This window comes from Vanessa cardui, chromosome 22 (genome assembly GCF_905220365.1).
Source record: "Vanessa cardui chromosome 22, ilVanCard2.1, whole genome shotgun sequence".
Classification (NCBI taxonomy): Eukaryota; Metazoa; Arthropoda; class Insecta; order Lepidoptera; family Nymphalidae; genus Vanessa; species Vanessa cardui.
This window is the reverse complement of record NC_061144.1, coordinates 7,912,771-7,931,978: the sequence shown is the minus strand read 5'-3', so window position 1 is coordinate 7,931,978 and position 19,208 is coordinate 7,912,771. Positions and strand designations below refer to the sequence as shown.

The 19,208-nt window shown below is 31.5% G+C and overlaps 1 protein-coding gene across 7 annotated transcripts; it reads left to right on the top strand.

Moving 5' to 3' along the window:
- Positions 1–472: 472 nt before the first annotated feature.
- LOC124539380 (regulation of nuclear pre-mRNA domain-containing protein 2) lies at positions 473–14,930 on the top strand. 7 transcript variants are annotated; one of them, XM_047116764.1, is made up of 15 exons: positions 473–1,181; positions 1,316–1,463; positions 2,124–2,253; positions 3,036–3,211; positions 3,539–3,713; positions 4,340–4,477; positions 4,790–4,909; positions 8,187–8,312; positions 8,660–8,736; positions 9,693–9,771; positions 9,856–9,885; positions 10,875–10,946; positions 12,618–12,700; positions 13,391–13,484; positions 14,124–14,930. In XM_047116764.1, exons 1-15 carry the CDS (start codon positions 895–897, stop codon positions 14,714–14,716), a joined length of 2,328 nt encoding a protein of 775 aa, XP_046972720.1. In that variant the 5' UTR covers positions 473–894; the 3' UTR covers positions 14,717–14,930. The 7 variants fall into 7 exon arrangements, with proteins under 7 accessions (XP_046972720.1, XP_046972718.1, XP_046972717.1 ...); XM_047116762.1 differs by having other exon boundaries at positions 8,654–8,736; positions 14,127–14,930; XM_047116761.1 differs by having other exon boundaries at positions 8,654–8,736.
- The last annotated feature ends 4,278 nt before the right edge of the window (positions 14,931–19,208 follow it).

Here is a 19,208-nt window from a genome sequence, read left to right as displayed (position 1 = left end):
AGAGTATATAGGCGGCACTGTATAATTATCTATAATGTGTTTTGTTTAAAATACGAGAGCGTCCGGCACTTGGACTAAGCTAAGTTGAACTACTTTATTCTTAGTTATGTTTTAGTCTTAGTTTTTTCAAGGAAAGTGTTGAATTTTCAATAAATACTACAACATTCCGTTAGATTTTGAAAAAAAAGAAGTTACTACATTATATATTATACTAAATGCAGATAAAACTGTTTGACTTTTCTCATTCTTTTTTCATTTACATTAAGGGAAGTTTAGCTAAATAATTATGTATTTCAATGATTATAGAAAATTATATTACATTTTAATTGTCATAAATTGTAGTGATATAAAAAATGTAAATGTTTGTTTTAAACATTATTTATTATGGTCACAGAAAAATATTCTTTAATAGACTAAAGTATCCATAAATATGATGATTTGACATCCGTCCCTTTATTTTGACTCTGTGCTGTTTTGTCGATTTGACAGTAGCATAGATAGACATTGCATTTTATATCTATAGAAAATGGCCGTTGTTGTATTAGGAAATACATTTTATTATTAATGTTTCTGTATTTAAATGTACGCCTGTAGAATTGTATGAAGCTCTGAGTATGTAATATCTAATGTTACGGTAAAATGTATCATGTGATTCGTATCAATTTCTTTTGAAAATCGTAAAATATACCAGCACCATAAAACGCGGTTTTTCTAAGTATATATTTTTTAAATATATGTGTAAATAAACTGTTTATTTCTAAATACATATTCTTAAAAAAATATATAGTGAATGTATTGTGTGGACTACGTTTGTTTTTGAATTACCTTAATTTATAATCACGTGTGTGCGAGATTGAAATAGTGATGTGTTGATTGTTTTTCTTCATCACAACAATGGGAGAGACAGAAGAATTCAATACTTTAGCATTCGAAAAGAAGCTAACACAGCTTAAAGATACTCAGGAGAGTATACAGTCGTTATCTGGATGGTGCCTAAAGCAAAGACTTCACCATAAAAAGATTGTTTCTAGTTGGTTAAACGTTTTAAAAAGAGTGAAGGTGGAACAGCGACTCGTCTTATTTTATTTAGCGAATGATGTTATTCAGTACAGTAAGAGGAAGAACTACGAGTTTGTAGAGAGTTGGGGTCTTAATTTACAAAAAGCGACACCTTTAGTCAGGTAAAATTAAAATTATTAATGACAGTTTCAATAATATTAACAATCAAATTTTTGTTTCAAGGACTTCTCGATTTTATTTTTGTAAATTGTAATAAAACTACCTAACTGAACTTAAAAGGATTAATTCTCTTCAGAGATGAAAAAGTGAGGTCGAAGATTTTACGAATATTTAAGATATGGGAGCAAAGATCGGTATATGATGATGAGTTTCTCTCAGACCTCACTGGCTTGCTCAGTGCCGGAGCGATTAAAAAGACTGATGATGATCCATTGGATTTTCAAGTAAGAATTTATTTAGATAAGTTATAAAAATACTTTTGTGCATGTGCTGATAATTATTATTCAATAAATTTTATACATTTTGTACAAAATGTTTTTAATGAATTTAATCTCGCAAACAAACAAGGCATTAATTATGTAGTCAAGAATATTTTGTAATTCTAACATTTCAACTATGTTATAGAAAGTACTAAAAAAAATAATATAATCTGGTTTAAATTAATAATTGTTGTTGTCAATTGGTCATTATGATCTAATAAGATAAAATCTTGTGTCTAAATGTGTCATATAAAAATGATTCTAATAAACATTTAGACATCACAACTCTTAAATTTAATTTATCTACTTATTTTCATATAATGCATTTGGTATCAGAATAGCAATATATACTTTTTTATTTGTTTATTTATTTATTCTTTATTGCACCAAATCTTAATACTAATAAAAACATTTTTGTTACACAAAAGTTGCATGAGGTGCAACGGGCGGCCTTTTCGCTAAGCAGCGATCTCTTGCAGGCAACCTAAGCCTAACCTTTATAACCTAACCTTTATAATTTGTAGAAATCATTAAATTTATAAATGTAACAAAATAATAACATCATAAAAACTTTAGCATTATGATATGTTAAATGGGTAAAAAACCATATTTTATTTCTTTCAGCCACAGCAGCTTGTGAATAAAATAAAACAGTGTACAGTTCTTGAAGCAGATACAAAGGTTAAGTTAAAATATGTACACGAAAATCATTTAGAGTTATCCGATGCAGATGCGCTGTGCGCTAGTTTGAAAGGTATTAATAAATTTAGGTTATAATTGTATTTTGAAAGTTAATTGTCAAGAATATGTAATCTCTAATAAGAGATTTTGTTACATATACAGAGTATATACAAATAATTGATATACTGTGTAAAGTAGTATAACAAAGCATTTGTTTTATCATAATGATTTGCTCTGTTAACTTGTATGTGTTCTTATTAAAACATGCAATACAAGTTTACAATGTAGCTTAAGTAAGGTTGTAAGGAGTATTCTCGTTATACTTAATAGTAATTATTGCAAGAAAGTTTATCTTTATAAGGGCATACCTGTTGACTTCCAGGCAGGATATATTAATTTAAATAATTGTATTAACTAATATGACTGTATTTTTTTTTAATTTTGAAAAAGAGTAACTACTGAGTTTGTTGCCAGTTCTTCTCGGTAGAATCTACTTTCCGAACAGGTGGTAGCTTCACTTAATTGTTAAATGACAATTCAAAAGTGCTTGTAAAAGCCCCCTTGAATAAAGTATATTTTGATTGATTGATTGATTTGATGATTAATTATTTATGCCATGAATCCATTTTCTTTACATAGTCTGTATATCTGACATTATTTTGAGATATTAACAGTTAAGATATTATATATCTTTGTCTTTTAATTTCATTAGTTCACTTATTTGACACAACAATAACAATATAATGTTAAATCTTAGTATATCATGGTAGAATTAGAAATAGGTGATTGTAGTATGTTGCCGGGCTTTCCTAATGTTGAACAAACCATCAATTTAATTCTTAATTTGTTCCACAGAAAGGAGTCATAAAGATGACGTAGAAAAGGAATTGAATGAAGGTATAGCTTGTGTTGAGCGTTATACACAGGCATTGCAGAGAGAGATTGTCGCCCGGGAGGCATTGTTAGCTTTGCTCACTTCGGCTAATCAATATTATTCTACACAGAGGGGGGAAGTTAAAGTTGTTGCATATGTAAGTTTTATACTTTTCATATCTATCAGTAAAATGTTACAGATTCTAAGTGTTTAAAATAAGAATAAATTATAAGTACTTATTACTATTTCTTTCTTGTTACATAAATTAAATAATTTAATATGTATTTGAAATATAAACTAGCTATAACGGATTTGAATCGCGTATATTAATTATTTCTCTTACCTGTGGCCACGAACACTGTAAAGTGCTCGAAACGTCGGGATGTTAAAAATAATTAATATACTCGATTCAAATCCGTTATAGCTAGTTTTATTTCAATGTGTAATCGCGAAAAATTAGGACGAAATATGTATTTTCTAACAGGCTTACAAAAACTTTGGAGCCAGAGTGAGGGCATTGAAACGAAAACTTGATGAGTTAGTGCCAACATTACCCAGTGCAGCGCCTTCACCACCACAGCACGACGAGGATGTTCCATCTCCAGGCCCTGATGAAGATCTTGATCTCCCAGCTCCAGTTGAGACGGGAGAAGAAGAAGGTACCTATATTAATTAAATAGCTACCTATCTAGGTTTTGCATGGGGCAATGCTGATAGTTAATGTACTACAGAATGTTAGGACATTCTATTATAATGAATGTGAATAGTGCATGTATCATACTTATTAACCTTTCTCATTAATCAATCTATCTCTTAAAGAAAACCACATCAAAATCTATTCTGTAATTTTAAAGATCAAAGCCCTATGTATATAGGGCCAGACTGCATTAAGTGACTTTGTTTTATACTATGTAATGATTCCACGTAACTTAATTCTTTTTCTTTTATGTAATTATTAATTTGGTGAAACATTCTCACTCTTCTTATTGTGTTTATTTTTTAATCCCTGAAACACCATTGGCATCACCAATCAGTAAGTAAAGTAGGAAATAAGAAACACAAATTATAACATAAGACATTTACCCACTATTGAGTATATTGTGTAACTTAATTCTATATATCATTTAAAATAAGCTGTTTAAAATTGAATAAGTTTAATAATATCATGGCTTATTATGCCATTTAGTTTTCTTTCTTTATTTGGTTGCTGGGAGTGGTGTCTTAATAGTAATGTTTCTTGTAGTCTTATATCTTTCTTATATTTATTAAATATTATTTATTTCAGTATCATATAATATAGACCGGACATTCAACACATCCTTGTCAGCCGATGGTTCGTTGTACAACCTTGGCTTGTCATCTTTCCTTACATCAGACAATCCAATGGCAATATTCAATGACACAGCCGAATTGGATATCAGTGGTGAGTTTTATAAATACATATATAATATATTTGCTATAATTTAATATGCGTAATATATATAAAAATAGGTATGCCTCCTGTATATGTACCTGTTTGCCTGTAAATAAGTTGTATTTTCATGTTTTATTAATAAATGACGATAATTATGGGCTCAATGCCATACATAGTAACAGGTTTGCATAAAAAAAATTACACATCGGTAAGTCAAAAATAAGTTCGTTCTGAGATGAGATTATATTATAAAATGTAGTATGATTGAAAGTTTTTAATTACGTGTCTTGTATTTTCCAAAAGAGTGTTAACAATTTACAGCGAAAAAAATTGAGGTAATCAACTCCAGAACGTCAGAAAAACAGGATTTCGATTTAGGAGAAATTTTGAAGAACTTTGAAACTCCCGATAATAATTCGACCTCCTCCGAAAATAATTCAGGTACGGCGGTAAAGAGTGCTGCGATAGCGTTAAAGCATGTTTAAAACGTATCTCATACATATTTTGTTCATTTATATTGATTTTAAAACAAAACAAAAGACGTCTGATAATTTTCCTCTTGTAAAAATAAAGAAAAAGAGGAAAAAATTTAAATTTGTTTTCTCATTGTATCAATTAATTAATTATATAGTGTGTATAGAAATTAAAATATAATATCGTAGTTTATAGTATGATCATACATTCGTTAATTTTGCTTGTATTAATTTTAAATTTTTTTTTTTTCAATTTATTTAATGCACATCCGAATTTTTGTCCAATATTTCGCACGGTAATATATCACGGATCTTTATCAAAATACGTAGAAAATGAGTTGAGTCCTTGAGCGAAGGAGCGTTAGCAAAACAATTACGATTTTTTTTACAGATTATGTCAATGAAGATATTTGAGTGGATGTTTGTATAACTCGTAATGATCATTTGATTTACATTGTTAGTTATATTTTTAATTTATTTGTATGCACAATGAAAGATATGTGAACATCGTGTTACCAGTGGCGTAAATAGGGCGGTACCACCACTTCCGGGGGCTAGACAATAGACAGACTGGGCAGGACTATTGTTTTTTCGTTTTGCTCTTGTTAAGATTCCGCTGAGGCCCTAGTACTCGATTCCAATACAATTGTATAGTACGACACAAATTAGATGTAGCATCGGAAAATGCAATGGAATGAAAATAAAACCGATTACTGCCGATTTACACGACCAATAGAAATAGCTCCCTATCGCGCCATTCGACGCTATTCGTCGCTATAGATTCACGCGTCAGAAAAAGCAAGTGTATGGAAATCGACGCGTCAAATTGGCGAATATATTAGGTCATATGATATTACAAGTTATTACGTTTGTGCAAAGATCATATTCGCATGAGAAATAAATATTGATAATTTGGGATAGCGTACTCAATTCGGATGTGATCGGTTTTACGAATTTTACCGATGCGACATCTAAGTTGTGTCGTACTATACTTACATGCTAGTATAAAAACATACATCGCGCTCATTTTTTTGGAAGCGCATGAGCGTATTTGTTTTTAGTGTTTATCGTTAATGGGCAACGCATTTGCAGTAGTGAACCTGCGTTTAAGTTTTAGTGAGTGAGACAGAAATATAGACAAAGGGTCTGCTTAAATAGGGCGCAGTTATAGTTTACGGCACTGCGTGTTGCTGAATGTACATATGAATGAAAGGAAATATTTTAAACAAAATAGATGTTTAATGAGTATTCTCAAATGAATGATGTCTGATGTTACAAATGTTTTTAACATTTGATAGGTTATTATTATTATATAATATTCATTTTTTTGGCGTAACATTTTCACAGATTTATGTATGATTTAATAAGCATCGTAGATATTATTTTATTAAAAATAAGCGACCCGCCACGCCTTCGCACCGGTATAATAAATCAAAATCAAAATAAACTTTATTCAAGTAGGCTTTTATAAGCACTTTTGAATCGTCATTTTACAATTAAGTGAAGCTACCACCGGTTCGGAAAGTAGATTCTACCGAGAAGAACCGGCAAGAAACTCAGTAGTTACTCTTTTTTAATATTTAAAAAATACAACGTCATTTTAATTAAATACAATTATTTCAATTAATGTATCCTGCTTGGAAGTCAACAGGTATTAAAAATAATAGTAATAGGTCTGGTTCAGCCAGCGTTTGCAATGCAAGCGCAAATAATGTGTTTATTTTCGACATAACTTCTGAAACTTTTAAAATTATCAGTGATTCTTTACTATATTGTACATAAAATCTAGCTACTATTAAAAAATCCGCATCAAAATCTGTTGCATAATTTTAATGATCTAAGCATACAAGCATACTTGGTGGTAGGTCTTTGTGCAAGCTTGGGTCTGGGTAGGTACCACCCACTCATCAGTTATTCTACCGCCAAATAACAGTACTCAGTATTGTTGTGTTCCGGTTTGAAGGGTGAGTGAGCCAGTGTAACTACAGGCACAAGGGACATAACATCTTAGTTCCAAGGTTGGTGGCACATTGACGATGTAAGGAATACTTAACATTTCTTACAGCGTCATTGTCTATGGGTGATGGTGACCACTTACCATCAGGTGGGCCATATGCTCGTCCGCCAACCTACCTACATATACCATAAAAAAAAAACACCGGGTCAGACAGCGGAAAGTAACTTTTGTACTATGTAAAGATTTCGTTGTTTTGTATCATTTACTGGGAGTACTAAGTACTTGTAAGGTTCATGATATACCAACATCAGTACACTCGAGCATTAGTGTAGAGTTATCCTTGTATATCCTATTGAGGTGATACATCTCGCTCTCATAAAATTTTCTATCTATATTCTATTGCCCAGCAGTAAAGCTGCGTTCCAATAGGTTATTTGACAATGCGAAAAATAAATTGTGAATTATTGTAATCCGTGTATGTTACGAGTTTAAAAATAGTTATTTACTAACGAAAGTTGAAAATAATACTTAATTTATTCAAAAATCCATCCAATAAAAATGCATTTTTTCAAACGTTTTTCACGTGACACAAAACGCTCACGATTGGCCGCGCTTATGATGAAGTCACTTACTTGTAAACTTTGCTTTTCTACTATATATACCACAGATTAAAATACAGGAAAGTGACGTTACCGACCCCATTGCAGCGTCATATTGTCCAAGTAGCGTTTTTGCGCGCTATTTAAATATGGTATTTTTAATATGATAAATTTTGGTAAATATGTAGGTACTAGAAATAAAAAAACAACTTTTACTGGGTTCCTTAACTTCTACTAAATAATATAAAATTGATTTTAAAAACCAGTCAAATAGCCTATTTGAATCGTGAGTTAGTGTTATTTCTACTGCCAATTAAGCATTAGATCTTAGAAGTTAAAACTAGTTATTCTCAGCGTATTAAAAGAAATTTATATTTTTTGCACGATTATTGTTATGAACACTGGTCATTCATATCATTTGCCTCAAACTTTCTCCTGCCTTGCAATAACTAAAAAAAAAAAAAAAATTTCTCTTTTTTTTTGTGTTTTTTTTATTGAGTCATATTACCTACAGTCATTACTGAACTGATGTATCATTTCTTTTATAAATAATATTTTAGAAAATTTATAGAGGCACTTCAAGCGTTGTTAAGGAAATATAATTTCGAATCCTGATCAGTTTTTCGAATCAAGTTTATAAATTTGAATAAAAATCATAACAAAAACTTAGCATAATAGTTTTGTTTCAGCTGCCAGTGCGAACATTTCACAGAAGTCGCAAGATGCCTTGCCCGGTCTAGATCTCCTGACCCCCGATAGCACTGGCAACCCCGCCCCTCCGACGTCTTTTTACGGAACTATGGAAACCATCACAAGTAAGTGTCCTTTTTAGGCAAGTCTGCCTAAGTAGCTAAAAAACAAATTTACCATAAAACTGCAAAATTTTGTGTTGCTATATAAAACTTGAAACACGTACTTTAAGTTGATATCATTTCGTAGCTAATATATAGCTTAAAAAGGGTTTTTGTACCGTCAGTAGAAAAATATATTTTTTTTTTTATTATTTATATGTTTTATTTTATTTAAATGTATGTATGAAGGTATTCGTCACCTTTGTTTTTTAATCCAATGATTTTAAGTTTCCCCTTCTATACAAACTTACAAAATTTAACTAATCGTATAGGTATGTTAATAAGTTAATGAAATTACTTATCAGTTGCAGATGAGCCGGATCAGCCATACTTACCGGAAGCATTGACGAATACCCAATGGAACAACCCTAGCTGGACCGTACCCGCGGTAAGTATTTCATATATACGTTTAAAAAATATTTGGCAGCAAACATTATAAGCTACGTTAACTTGAAACGACATAAGTTTGTATAAAACTAGTATTGAAACGAACCTTTTTTATCTTAAAGGATTTGCACGATATGATAAACCTAATTTGCAATTGTTTTTTTCTCTCCGCTATTCTTATGTGCTGATAGCTAATGCCAGGTTATTATGAAGAGATTAAAATGTATGAATTACTAGTAGTCGTCCGCATTTTCGCACGCGTTTTAGGGTATTGGTTGTCATGTGTTAGGCAAACAAGTAGCCTTTATCCTTCCTTGGAGTTAAAATTTGCTTCACACCTAATGCCATTAAATTCGGTTCAGCGGTTTGATAGTGAAAGAACGACAGACAGATCGAGTTACTTTCACATTTATAATATTAGTATATACTGTATTGGTTATCGTAACAGCGCAATATATAGAATCGCCGTAATTTTTAATTCGATATAAACCCTATAATGATTTATTTTATTTAATTATTATTTATTGTCCCGAACCGGAAGTCCTTGGTTTAGAAATTTTAAATAAAAATAACACTTTGAAATATCCAGCATTATTAACAAACGTCTGTATTATAGATCAGTGATTTACAGATGGCCCAGTGGTTAGAACGCGTGCATCTTAACCGATGATTGCGGGTTCAAACCCAGGCAAGCACCTCTGATTTATGTGCTTAATTTGTGTTTGTAATTCATCTCGTGCTCAGCGGTGAAAGAAAACATCGTGAGGAAACCTGCATGTGACAAATTTCAAAGAAATTCTGCCACGTGTGTGGCACCCGCATTGGAACAGCGTGGTGGAATATGTTCCAAACCTTCTCCTCTAAAGGAGAGGAGGCCTTTAGCCCAGCAGTGGGAATTTACAGGCTGTTGTTGTTGTTGTTGATTTATCTGTGCTCATAAAATATGTATATCGTCAGGACATACCACCAGCTGACGTCGACCACCGCGGTATATTGCCACCGCCGCCGCCGCCGCCGATACTGCCGATATTGGGCCGTGAGTACAATATATGTTAGACTTACAAATATAAATCAAAATTTTTAAATTTAGAATGTAACCTTTGAAATTGTTTTTCGAAAGCCTGTACACGGAAGGATTTGATAATCTTGGGTGCGTATATCATTGTTTTTTTCATGCTATACGCTAAGGAGTGGCGTTTTTTTTTAATGTCATTGTTCAAATAAATCTTGGAAATTATATCTCTTATATATCAACTGAGGCAACTGCCCTGAGGTCACAACAGAATTTTATATCTAGATATTATGGTAACATTAAATAAATACTTACTGTTTTAAAAATTTTATCAATACAAAGATTAAATAAGTGTCTAGAAAATGTTCAAAATAATGATAGAAGCCTCCAGTCTCTGTTGCCCCAGGGCGTCCATTCCTTTGGGGTCTCAGGACCTTTAAATCCGGCTGTGCATGTCAGTACTCTTTTTCTTTTTATTTTATTTTATTTGGGAAACAAACAGTACAATAAGTCATAATATTAACAAATACAAAATAAATCACAAGCCAATCAAGTTTCCACTCATAAATTAATATTCGATATTAGACCAACAAGAAAAAAAGGAGGATATTACATAATAGGCTATTTGACAATGCGTAAAATAAATTGTGAATTATTGTAATCAGTGTATATTATGATTTTAAAAATGGTTATCTATTAACGAAACTTGAAAATAATACTTAATTTATTCAAAAATCAATAAATAAAAATGCATTTTTTCAAACGTTTGTCACGTGACACAAAATGCTCCTGATTGGCCGGACTTGTGATGAAGTCACTTTGTTGTAAACCTTGCTTTTCTACTATATGTACCACAGATTAAAATACAGCAAAGTGACGTCACCGACCCCATTGCAGCGCCATATTGTCCAAGTAGCGTTTTCGCGCGTTATTTAAATATGGAATTTTTAATATGATATTTTTCGGCAAATATGTACTAGAAATAAAAAAAAAATCTACTTTTACTGGGTTTCTTAACCTCTACTAAATAATGTAAAATGGATTTTAAAAACCAGTCAAATAGCCTATTACAATAGCAGCAATTACAATTATAATTACTTTTACTGTATGTATGTATATTTCATCAGACATAGATGATGTGGATCATCGGTTACTGCCCGGCCTGCCGCCGCCGCCCGCCCGCCACGCCGCGCACCAAGGTGCGTACCGCGCATGCGTACGCCATACGCGTGCTCGCCCGCGCCTTAGAGCGTAACACACAACGCCCTAGACATGTTCTAGGCAAAAAAATTGAGTTTAAGTTTGCTTCATACCAAATTCCATCGAATTCGGTTCAGCGGTCGTGAAAGAGTCGAGATGGCCTGGAGATGGGAGATGATTGCGGGTTCAAACCCAGGCAAGCACCGCTGTTTAATGTGCTCAATAATAATAATAATAATAATAAATGTTTATTAACAGATAAATATCCATAGTGTTAGTTACAGGCTTAAAAAACTATGTTAGTAGATAATATGTCTTTATTATATTAATATTAATATGTCTTTATAATTCATCTCGTGCTCAGCGGTGAAGGAAAACATCGTGAGGAAAGTGCATTTGACAAATTTCAGAGAAATTCTGCCACATGTGTATTCCATCAACCCGCATTGGAACAGCGTGGTGGAATATGTTCCAAAACCTTCTCCTCAAAGGGAGAGGAGGCCTTTAGCCCAGCAGTGGGAATTTACAGGCTGTTGTTGTTGTTGTTGTTGGTCGTGAAAGAGCGACAGACAGACAGACCGACAGAGTTACTTTCACATTTATAATATTAATATAGATTGTATACTCGTGTCGTTGAGAATTTGAACAGTTCGACTGCGGATTGCAATGCATTGTCAATATTATAAAGTTTCCTAATTCCATTGTAGGAATAGTCCAAGTCCTAGTATGAAGACCCCTTTAGGAGTCGAGTTGCGTACTTGAAACTATAAAATTAATTGCTTTTGATATTTATCGTTTGTAATTTTGTAATTCATGCGAATTAGGAGCTTGCTATATAATGGCTATACAAAGCTATGATAAGATTTTGTTACATTGGATTTCATTAGCACCTCTTCCTCATGAGCCCATGCTCTCAAATACTAGACATAGTATCTATGTGACATATACTGCTATATAATTTTATTATAATTTATTTATTATAGATTATGTATATATTATTTAAAAAAAAAAATATCAGTGTGGGCCACGTCTCCCAAGAAGACGACAAGAATGATTTCCAGCGAAGATCTGCTGATGTTTAGTATAAATATAAAACGTCAAAATGTAATTTATAAAATGTTAAAAAAGGCACGGGCATCTGCGAGCCTGTGGATGTTGTAAATTAAATTAAAAAAAAAGTATCTATGTGACTTAAGACACGCTGTTAAGCCTTCTTTATTTTTTATGTTTTTCCATTTTTTCGTATTTTGTTTTTCTTAATGGAGAGACTAAGTGAACGTTTTCTTTAAATGTCCAAACACGAGTAGATAAGTACTCATGATCAAAGATCCACTCCCTGTCACTTCTACTTTATAATTCTCTATGGCATTGTTTTAACTGCCGTCCTCGAACGTTCAAGTTCAAAACGGCTACGTAAAAAAGATTACTGGATATTTGCGTATTATTGTACATTATAATAAAAAATACACGTTTACAAGAAATATGCTAATTTTTTTATGTCATTGAATAAATTATTAATTGGAATTTTTATCAACTTGTACATGCTTTGTATTAAAATCAAAATCAAAATAAACTTTATTCAAGTGGGCTTTTACAAGCACTTTTGAATCGACATTTAACAATTAAGTGAAGCTAAATTAATTCATTGTTTTATGCATATTGTTTTTCAGACGTCGATCATAGAAATTTAATATCGTTAACGCACCAGCCTGCGGCGCCACAGCCTGTTTCTAGACCGCATATTGTTGACCAAGTAAGTTTAGAATGAGACGGATATAGAGTGAGAGAAAGGGAAGGAGTGTGTCAAAAAGTATGTTTTACTTGATTGTAGGGCTCTGTGCAAAACCCTGGGTCTTATATGATATTTTGCCGTCAATTAGCAATACTTGGGTGAAGTCAGCCAGTGTAACTAGGACACAATCATAATATCTAAACAAGGAACATAATATCTTTACTTGGTGGTAGGGCTTTGTGCAAGCCTGTCTGGTTAGGTACCACCCACTCATCAGTTATTCTACCGCCAAATAACAGTACTCACTACTATTCTGTTCCGGTTTGAAGGGTGAGTGAGCCAGTGTAACTACAGGCACAAGGGACATAACATCTTAGTTCCCAAGGTTAGTGGCGCAGTGACGATGTAAGGAATAGTTAATATTTCTTATAGCGTCATTGTCTATGGGTGATGGTGACCACTTACCATCAGGTGGCCCATATGCTCGTCCGCCAACCTATACCATAAAAAAAACCGGCACTAATGTCTGGGGCGGTGGTGACCACTAAACATCAAATTCGAATCAAATTCGAATGTTACATTATTATTATTACTCGACAAGATATTACATAGATTATACAAAAAAATTACGAGTGATAGAATAATAATTTAATTGTATATAATTACTTATGTAAATTAATATGTGAACAAGAGTAATTTTTTTCTTTCTAGGATTATAGGGTTCCGCCGATGGTGCCGCCGATGGTTCCGCCGACCGATATTGTCGAGAGTGTTGACATGGATCTGTCCGAAGATGAGGAGCAACGTAAGCATATAGTCGATTGATTTATTAGCTTTTAGAAGTGCGGTATATTAAATATGTATGAATATATATATATATATATATATATATATATATATATATATATATATATATATATATATATATATATATATATATATATATATATATATATATATATATATATATATATATATATATATATATATATATGTAATATCAGTAATAAAAATAATTTTGGAAATGTTTTATTTTCATTTCAGAAGATATGTTATCGAAAAGTAAAATTCTTACAAAAGGCCTTAAAAACGCTAGTGTGTGTGTTACCTTTTGGAAGAATTTCACGATTTTTTTAAATATTAGTATAAAAAAATACGACTAAACGTTTATTTGACGATAAATTCCCAAATATTTATGTAAAATACTTTTTTTTTACAAATACCGATTTAATCAGATCGTCTTTACGGTACTTTACTCTATTTTTCAAAAATAATGGCACTTGTAAATTATGATCAATGTTTACAAACGCAAGAAAATAGCTATCCGTCGTTAAGTAAAACGCAATAAGCTCCGCTATTTTTCTTCTATATATTATACATGTATAGTTACATATTCACTATCAGTAATAAAAATAATTTAGGAAATGTTTTATTTTAATTTCAGAAGGCATGTACCCGACGCAACAGATACAGAACGAGCATCGACGTAACAGTTTCAATAACAATAAGGTCTTAGTCGGCGGCGACGTCGAGAAGGCCAACCATGTGGAAAACAACCATATCAGCCTCGTACCCATGAACACTAACACTGTAAACGCCAGGAATAAAGACGGCCCTCACAGCGCCCCCATCGTTACTCCCCTATCCAACCCCTTCGACAACATGCCCTCAGGCCTTAAGTTCAATATACCACCAAACTTTCAGAATATGCCGCCGAACTTCAAAAAGCCGGCGAGTTTCGATGATATTAGAGAGGAGAACTCGAAAGATATTCTATACGAGGACGATATGAGAAGCAGAAATTTGGACATACCAGTCGATCGAAGAAATCCTTCGCCACCGGAATACGAAGATTTCGCGAAAGAGAGCGAATGGCAAGCCCAGGGACCCAGGCCGTTTATGAATCAAAGGTTTCCGAGAAATTGGGGACCCCGGACTAACTTTAGGCCACAGAACTACAGTCCCCAGTTTTGGCCGAGGAACGGTCCCAGACCAGCCAATAGATGGATGGGACCAAGGCCGCAGAGATTTTGGTGATCACGTGTTTAGTGGTAGTGGTAGTGAAAAAGAGTTCTTATTTATAGTGACAGAAGCCTCTATTTTGACTGTAAGATTAGTATAGGGACTTAAATCATTTATGTATATTACCAGCTAAGTTTCATTTGGTCGAGTTGTAGAGGAAAAATTTTGGCTTGTTTTTATTTCAGAGTTATTATGCACATTATTAAAATTAAAATATAAGTATGCCGTATTTTGTTTTTATTGCAAGCGGTTTGTGAATTTGTCTTGACTATGATTGAAATTCGTTAAATTTTTATTTAAGTACCCTCAAAGAAAGTGTCTGAAACAAAATTCTGTTAAAGTTGTCAATTTATTGGATGTAATTGATAACGTCATTTATATACGTCGTTACACAATAGTACTCAAGATCGCTGGACGATTTAAGTCGCTCACGTTTTATATGTGCGACCTCTTCCAATAATTGTGTCTTATGTCGTTTGAAAAAATTTAGCGTTTGAAGTAATTTATGATAGATAGACTTTTTTTAAACAGTTTTACACCCCAAGGAATTTTATATAAATTATAAAATATATTAGTAAATTTAAATTTTACGTTTTAGGTAAAATAGGTCCATGATTCAGGATTCATATCAATATTAACCCGAGCAAATTGTTTTATAAAATTGTGATATCCATGGTTAAATATTAATACTAAAAAATCCTATAATTTGCATTTCAATTTTAAGTGACTTTACTTAATTCAGACTAGGTGAGTTAACAGATAATTTCTTTACTAGTTTTTGCCTACAGTTACACCCATGGAGGACGAAGCTGTAAGTTACTCTATGTCCTTTTCTGTAACCTAGGCAACTGTTATTTATTTTTTAATTTTAATTATCTATATTTATTTTAACCCTATTGATTCTTAGGAGTCCTCGTTATTAACTATTAATATATTTCAAATAGATTTAAAAGATTAAACAACGGTCACATTGACTTATATATTGCGAACTTTTAACATTATTAATAAATCGAGGAAGAAAACTAAGACAGATTTCAGAAACGTTAAATTAATATTATTTAGGGATGTTATTTTGCGGTCGTTAAAAATGCGCGAATATCTTAGACACTCAATTGTGATGATTTTCTTATAATATAAATCACATATGGACGATTCCAATGGCAGGAGATGTAAAGATAATACTATACGATTGGCTTTGCTTAAGAGTTGCCGTGACGTCACTAGCAAAAGAAAATCGGCACTTTTAAACGTAAACGTCGAAGTAACATTAATTTGGGTATAAGTAGTTAAAGAAGTTGAACTAACGATGAATTCTAAATAAATATATATAATCAAAAACCGTTTGCATAATATAACTATAAAAAAGATCTAAGTTTTGTTTACCTTTACTACTCCTACCGTTGAAATGTAGTATGGTTGCGTTTCTCAAACATTGATTATATTATTATTATTATTATATCTCCATAATCACGAATTAGTTGCGAGCTTGGTATGGAAAAGTGGACAGTAAACGTGGATCTCAATCGAAGCTGAGTAAATCATAGCATTTACTTTTATTACGCTGATCTTGTTCATCTTAATTTACTTACGCTGTGAAGGAAAACATTGAAATTGAATCTGTTTGCGATAAATTAAACATTCTTATTATTAACAACAAGTATAAACATTCTTATTATTAATAACATAGTGTAAAACGTTCCAAACCTTATTACTTTGAACTTAGGGATTGTTATTGAATGACAGGAAGTTCACAAACGACTTGACCTTGAAATTAAAAAAAAATTTCTAATATTTCTACGCCCTTCACGTTTACATTTGTTGCCTGCGTGCGAGCGTTTTTATTTAAAAGAAGAATCTCTTCTCTATGAGTTGTTTATGGTATAAATATTTTTTACGTGATTTTTACTGCTTATTGCGTTAAATACTTTTATCAGAATTAATTCGAGCTCAGTCTGTTAAACGCTACTTATAATTTGGACGATCAATTTGCAATAAGTGATTGGGATTCGATTTGGATACTAATATAAGACTTGTTTAAACATTCTCTTCGTTAGTGAATTGTGCTTAGCAAACTTCATCGACTAATCAATTATTTGAAGTAACCACTTACAAACAAAAAATTTAGCTATAGTTATATTAAAAAAAAGCATTTCTTTATTTTGTGAATCCTTATTTCGAGTAATAATCTTGAAATAATATGAAATTATTTGTGTATGACAAATAAATGAAACAACACTTAATTTGAACTAATTTCAAACCGTTACTATGTACTTCGGCGATTATAAAATGACCTGACTGTAAAGTGTAAATTAATCTGTAAGATTATCTGCCCGTTTTGAGAATAAACTCAATTAAGAATAGATTTTTCTTGCTTCAATAAATTTGAATGCTTAGTTGACAAGTAGGACATTAAACCAAAAGAAAGGAACATATTAATTAAATCGAAAAACATTATTAATGCATAATATTAAATCTAAATAATTTTTATAAAGTATACAATTTCCGTATCCAAAATCCGGTTTTTTTAGTTTGAAAAATGATAATCAATACGTATATTACTTAATCAATAATTTCAGTAGTTAATACGAATACATTTTTTCCCTTAAAACCGCCTTTAATCGGATTGTATACTTTGGGAAATAATAAATTTATATACCAATATTCCTTTGACAGCATTATTAATTTTTTTTAGAGTTCTTATCAGTTATAATAAGTCTTTATTATTTTATAAACTCTCTTTCTTAGTTAGTCTTTGGTGAGTTTTGAAGCTACATAGGTTAAATCACAGCATTTTTTCTTATGATGTTAATATTTTTCGTATTTTGCTGAATCATATTTTAAAGTCAGGTGGTCCACTGGTCCCTTTAGTCAACCCACTTTTGGGATATACATTACTCTTGTGTGATTCTTATTTATAAAGGCTATATTTCCCATGGAAATTAAATCTAAAATATCCTTCTATTGTTTTTCTTTAGTTGTTATGCTTTGAATTGCATGGGCCCTCTTGGGTAAAATTGTCCACAATCTTAGTCTTTTCCAGCCAATCTTTTATTTTTCTCTGCTAAGTAGTGTGGGCACTCCTTTTTTGGCTCATATTAAAATGAAGCGCGTAATTCTAAATTTGTCATTAATCTATTTAATTGTGGCAGCATTAATTCAGATTTTTAAAGTTTGTATGTTGCTACCAGGAAATATAGGTTGTGGTAGGTTGGTTTACAAAGAGTATAAAAATGTAATACGTATTTAATTATGAGCGAAGGAGCGATCATCTGGAACAGCTAGTTTTACAAATTTTAGTGATACGTAAAATAAACTTTAAAATTATAAAAGAACGGCGTCTCAAATACTTCAGTTGAACTTAAGTAACTTCAGTATTCAGCCTTAATTTTCGTATATAAGTCGTAATATAGTATAGTAGTCGATTCTCTGACAGAACTCAAAAGGGAGATGAGGTTTTAACCCAGGAGTGTTAAAATTACAGGCTGTTACTTTATTATTTTATATTTTTTTTGTAATTATCTTGGTTTCAGGCTGATTTGTATTATTGGTCAACTTTTTATTTTGTATTTCCTTTTGCTACTGAGTAAGTGGACAACCAAGGTGTAAAATTTTGGAATAAATATTTTGGTTAGGTTAAATTGATTGAGAACGTTTTCTCTGTTCAGAGGTTTCACTGTAGATCGGGATACATAAGTTTATAAGTTTTTTTTATGAACGCGTTTAAAAAAGATCTTAATGTAACCCTCTTTACAAATACCAATAATATTTTATTCTCTTATACGGAATAGAAATATCTTATAGAAATACGGAAAGTGAATTATTACTTTAGACGGTAAAAAACAGATATAAATTCGGTCATCCCTTATTATTAAGGATTTTTCACCTGAAGTTGGAAAAAAATAAAAAAATCCTCTAAAGAATATGTCTTTGGCGCCAATTTTTTGATAAACGATTTATGCTTCGTTACTAAGTAATAAATAATTGCATAACTTAATTATGAACTTGTTTAGATAAATTTATTTATAAATCCTGATTTTTATACAAATAAATATATTTTCAAATTTTACAAGGAAATATACTTCGCTTTCTATTTTCTGCTGATGATAGTTTAATTTAAATTTCATCGCAGCATACCTTTTTAAAGTGAATAATTCTGACGTATTAGTGCTTTTTTAATATTTACATCTAAAATTTAAGCAAGGCAGAATTTTTTCTAGACCACGAATAATTGTTATCTAATAAATCTCAATTAGAATAGGAATATCAGAATATGATCCTATGATGTTGTGAATATGGACGATATTAATTTATGTTTCTTTTAACCAATATTGGTTGTGTCAATATTTGGCAGACGAAGTTTTCCCTTTATTAAGAATATATTCCAATTTTGAAATCAAATTAAAATCTTTTTTGACGTCCAGTAAGTATTATTATAAAGTATTCTGCAATTAGAGAAACTTAAATTAATATCGGCTATATGCAGTGATTTTTATATAAAAAATATGTA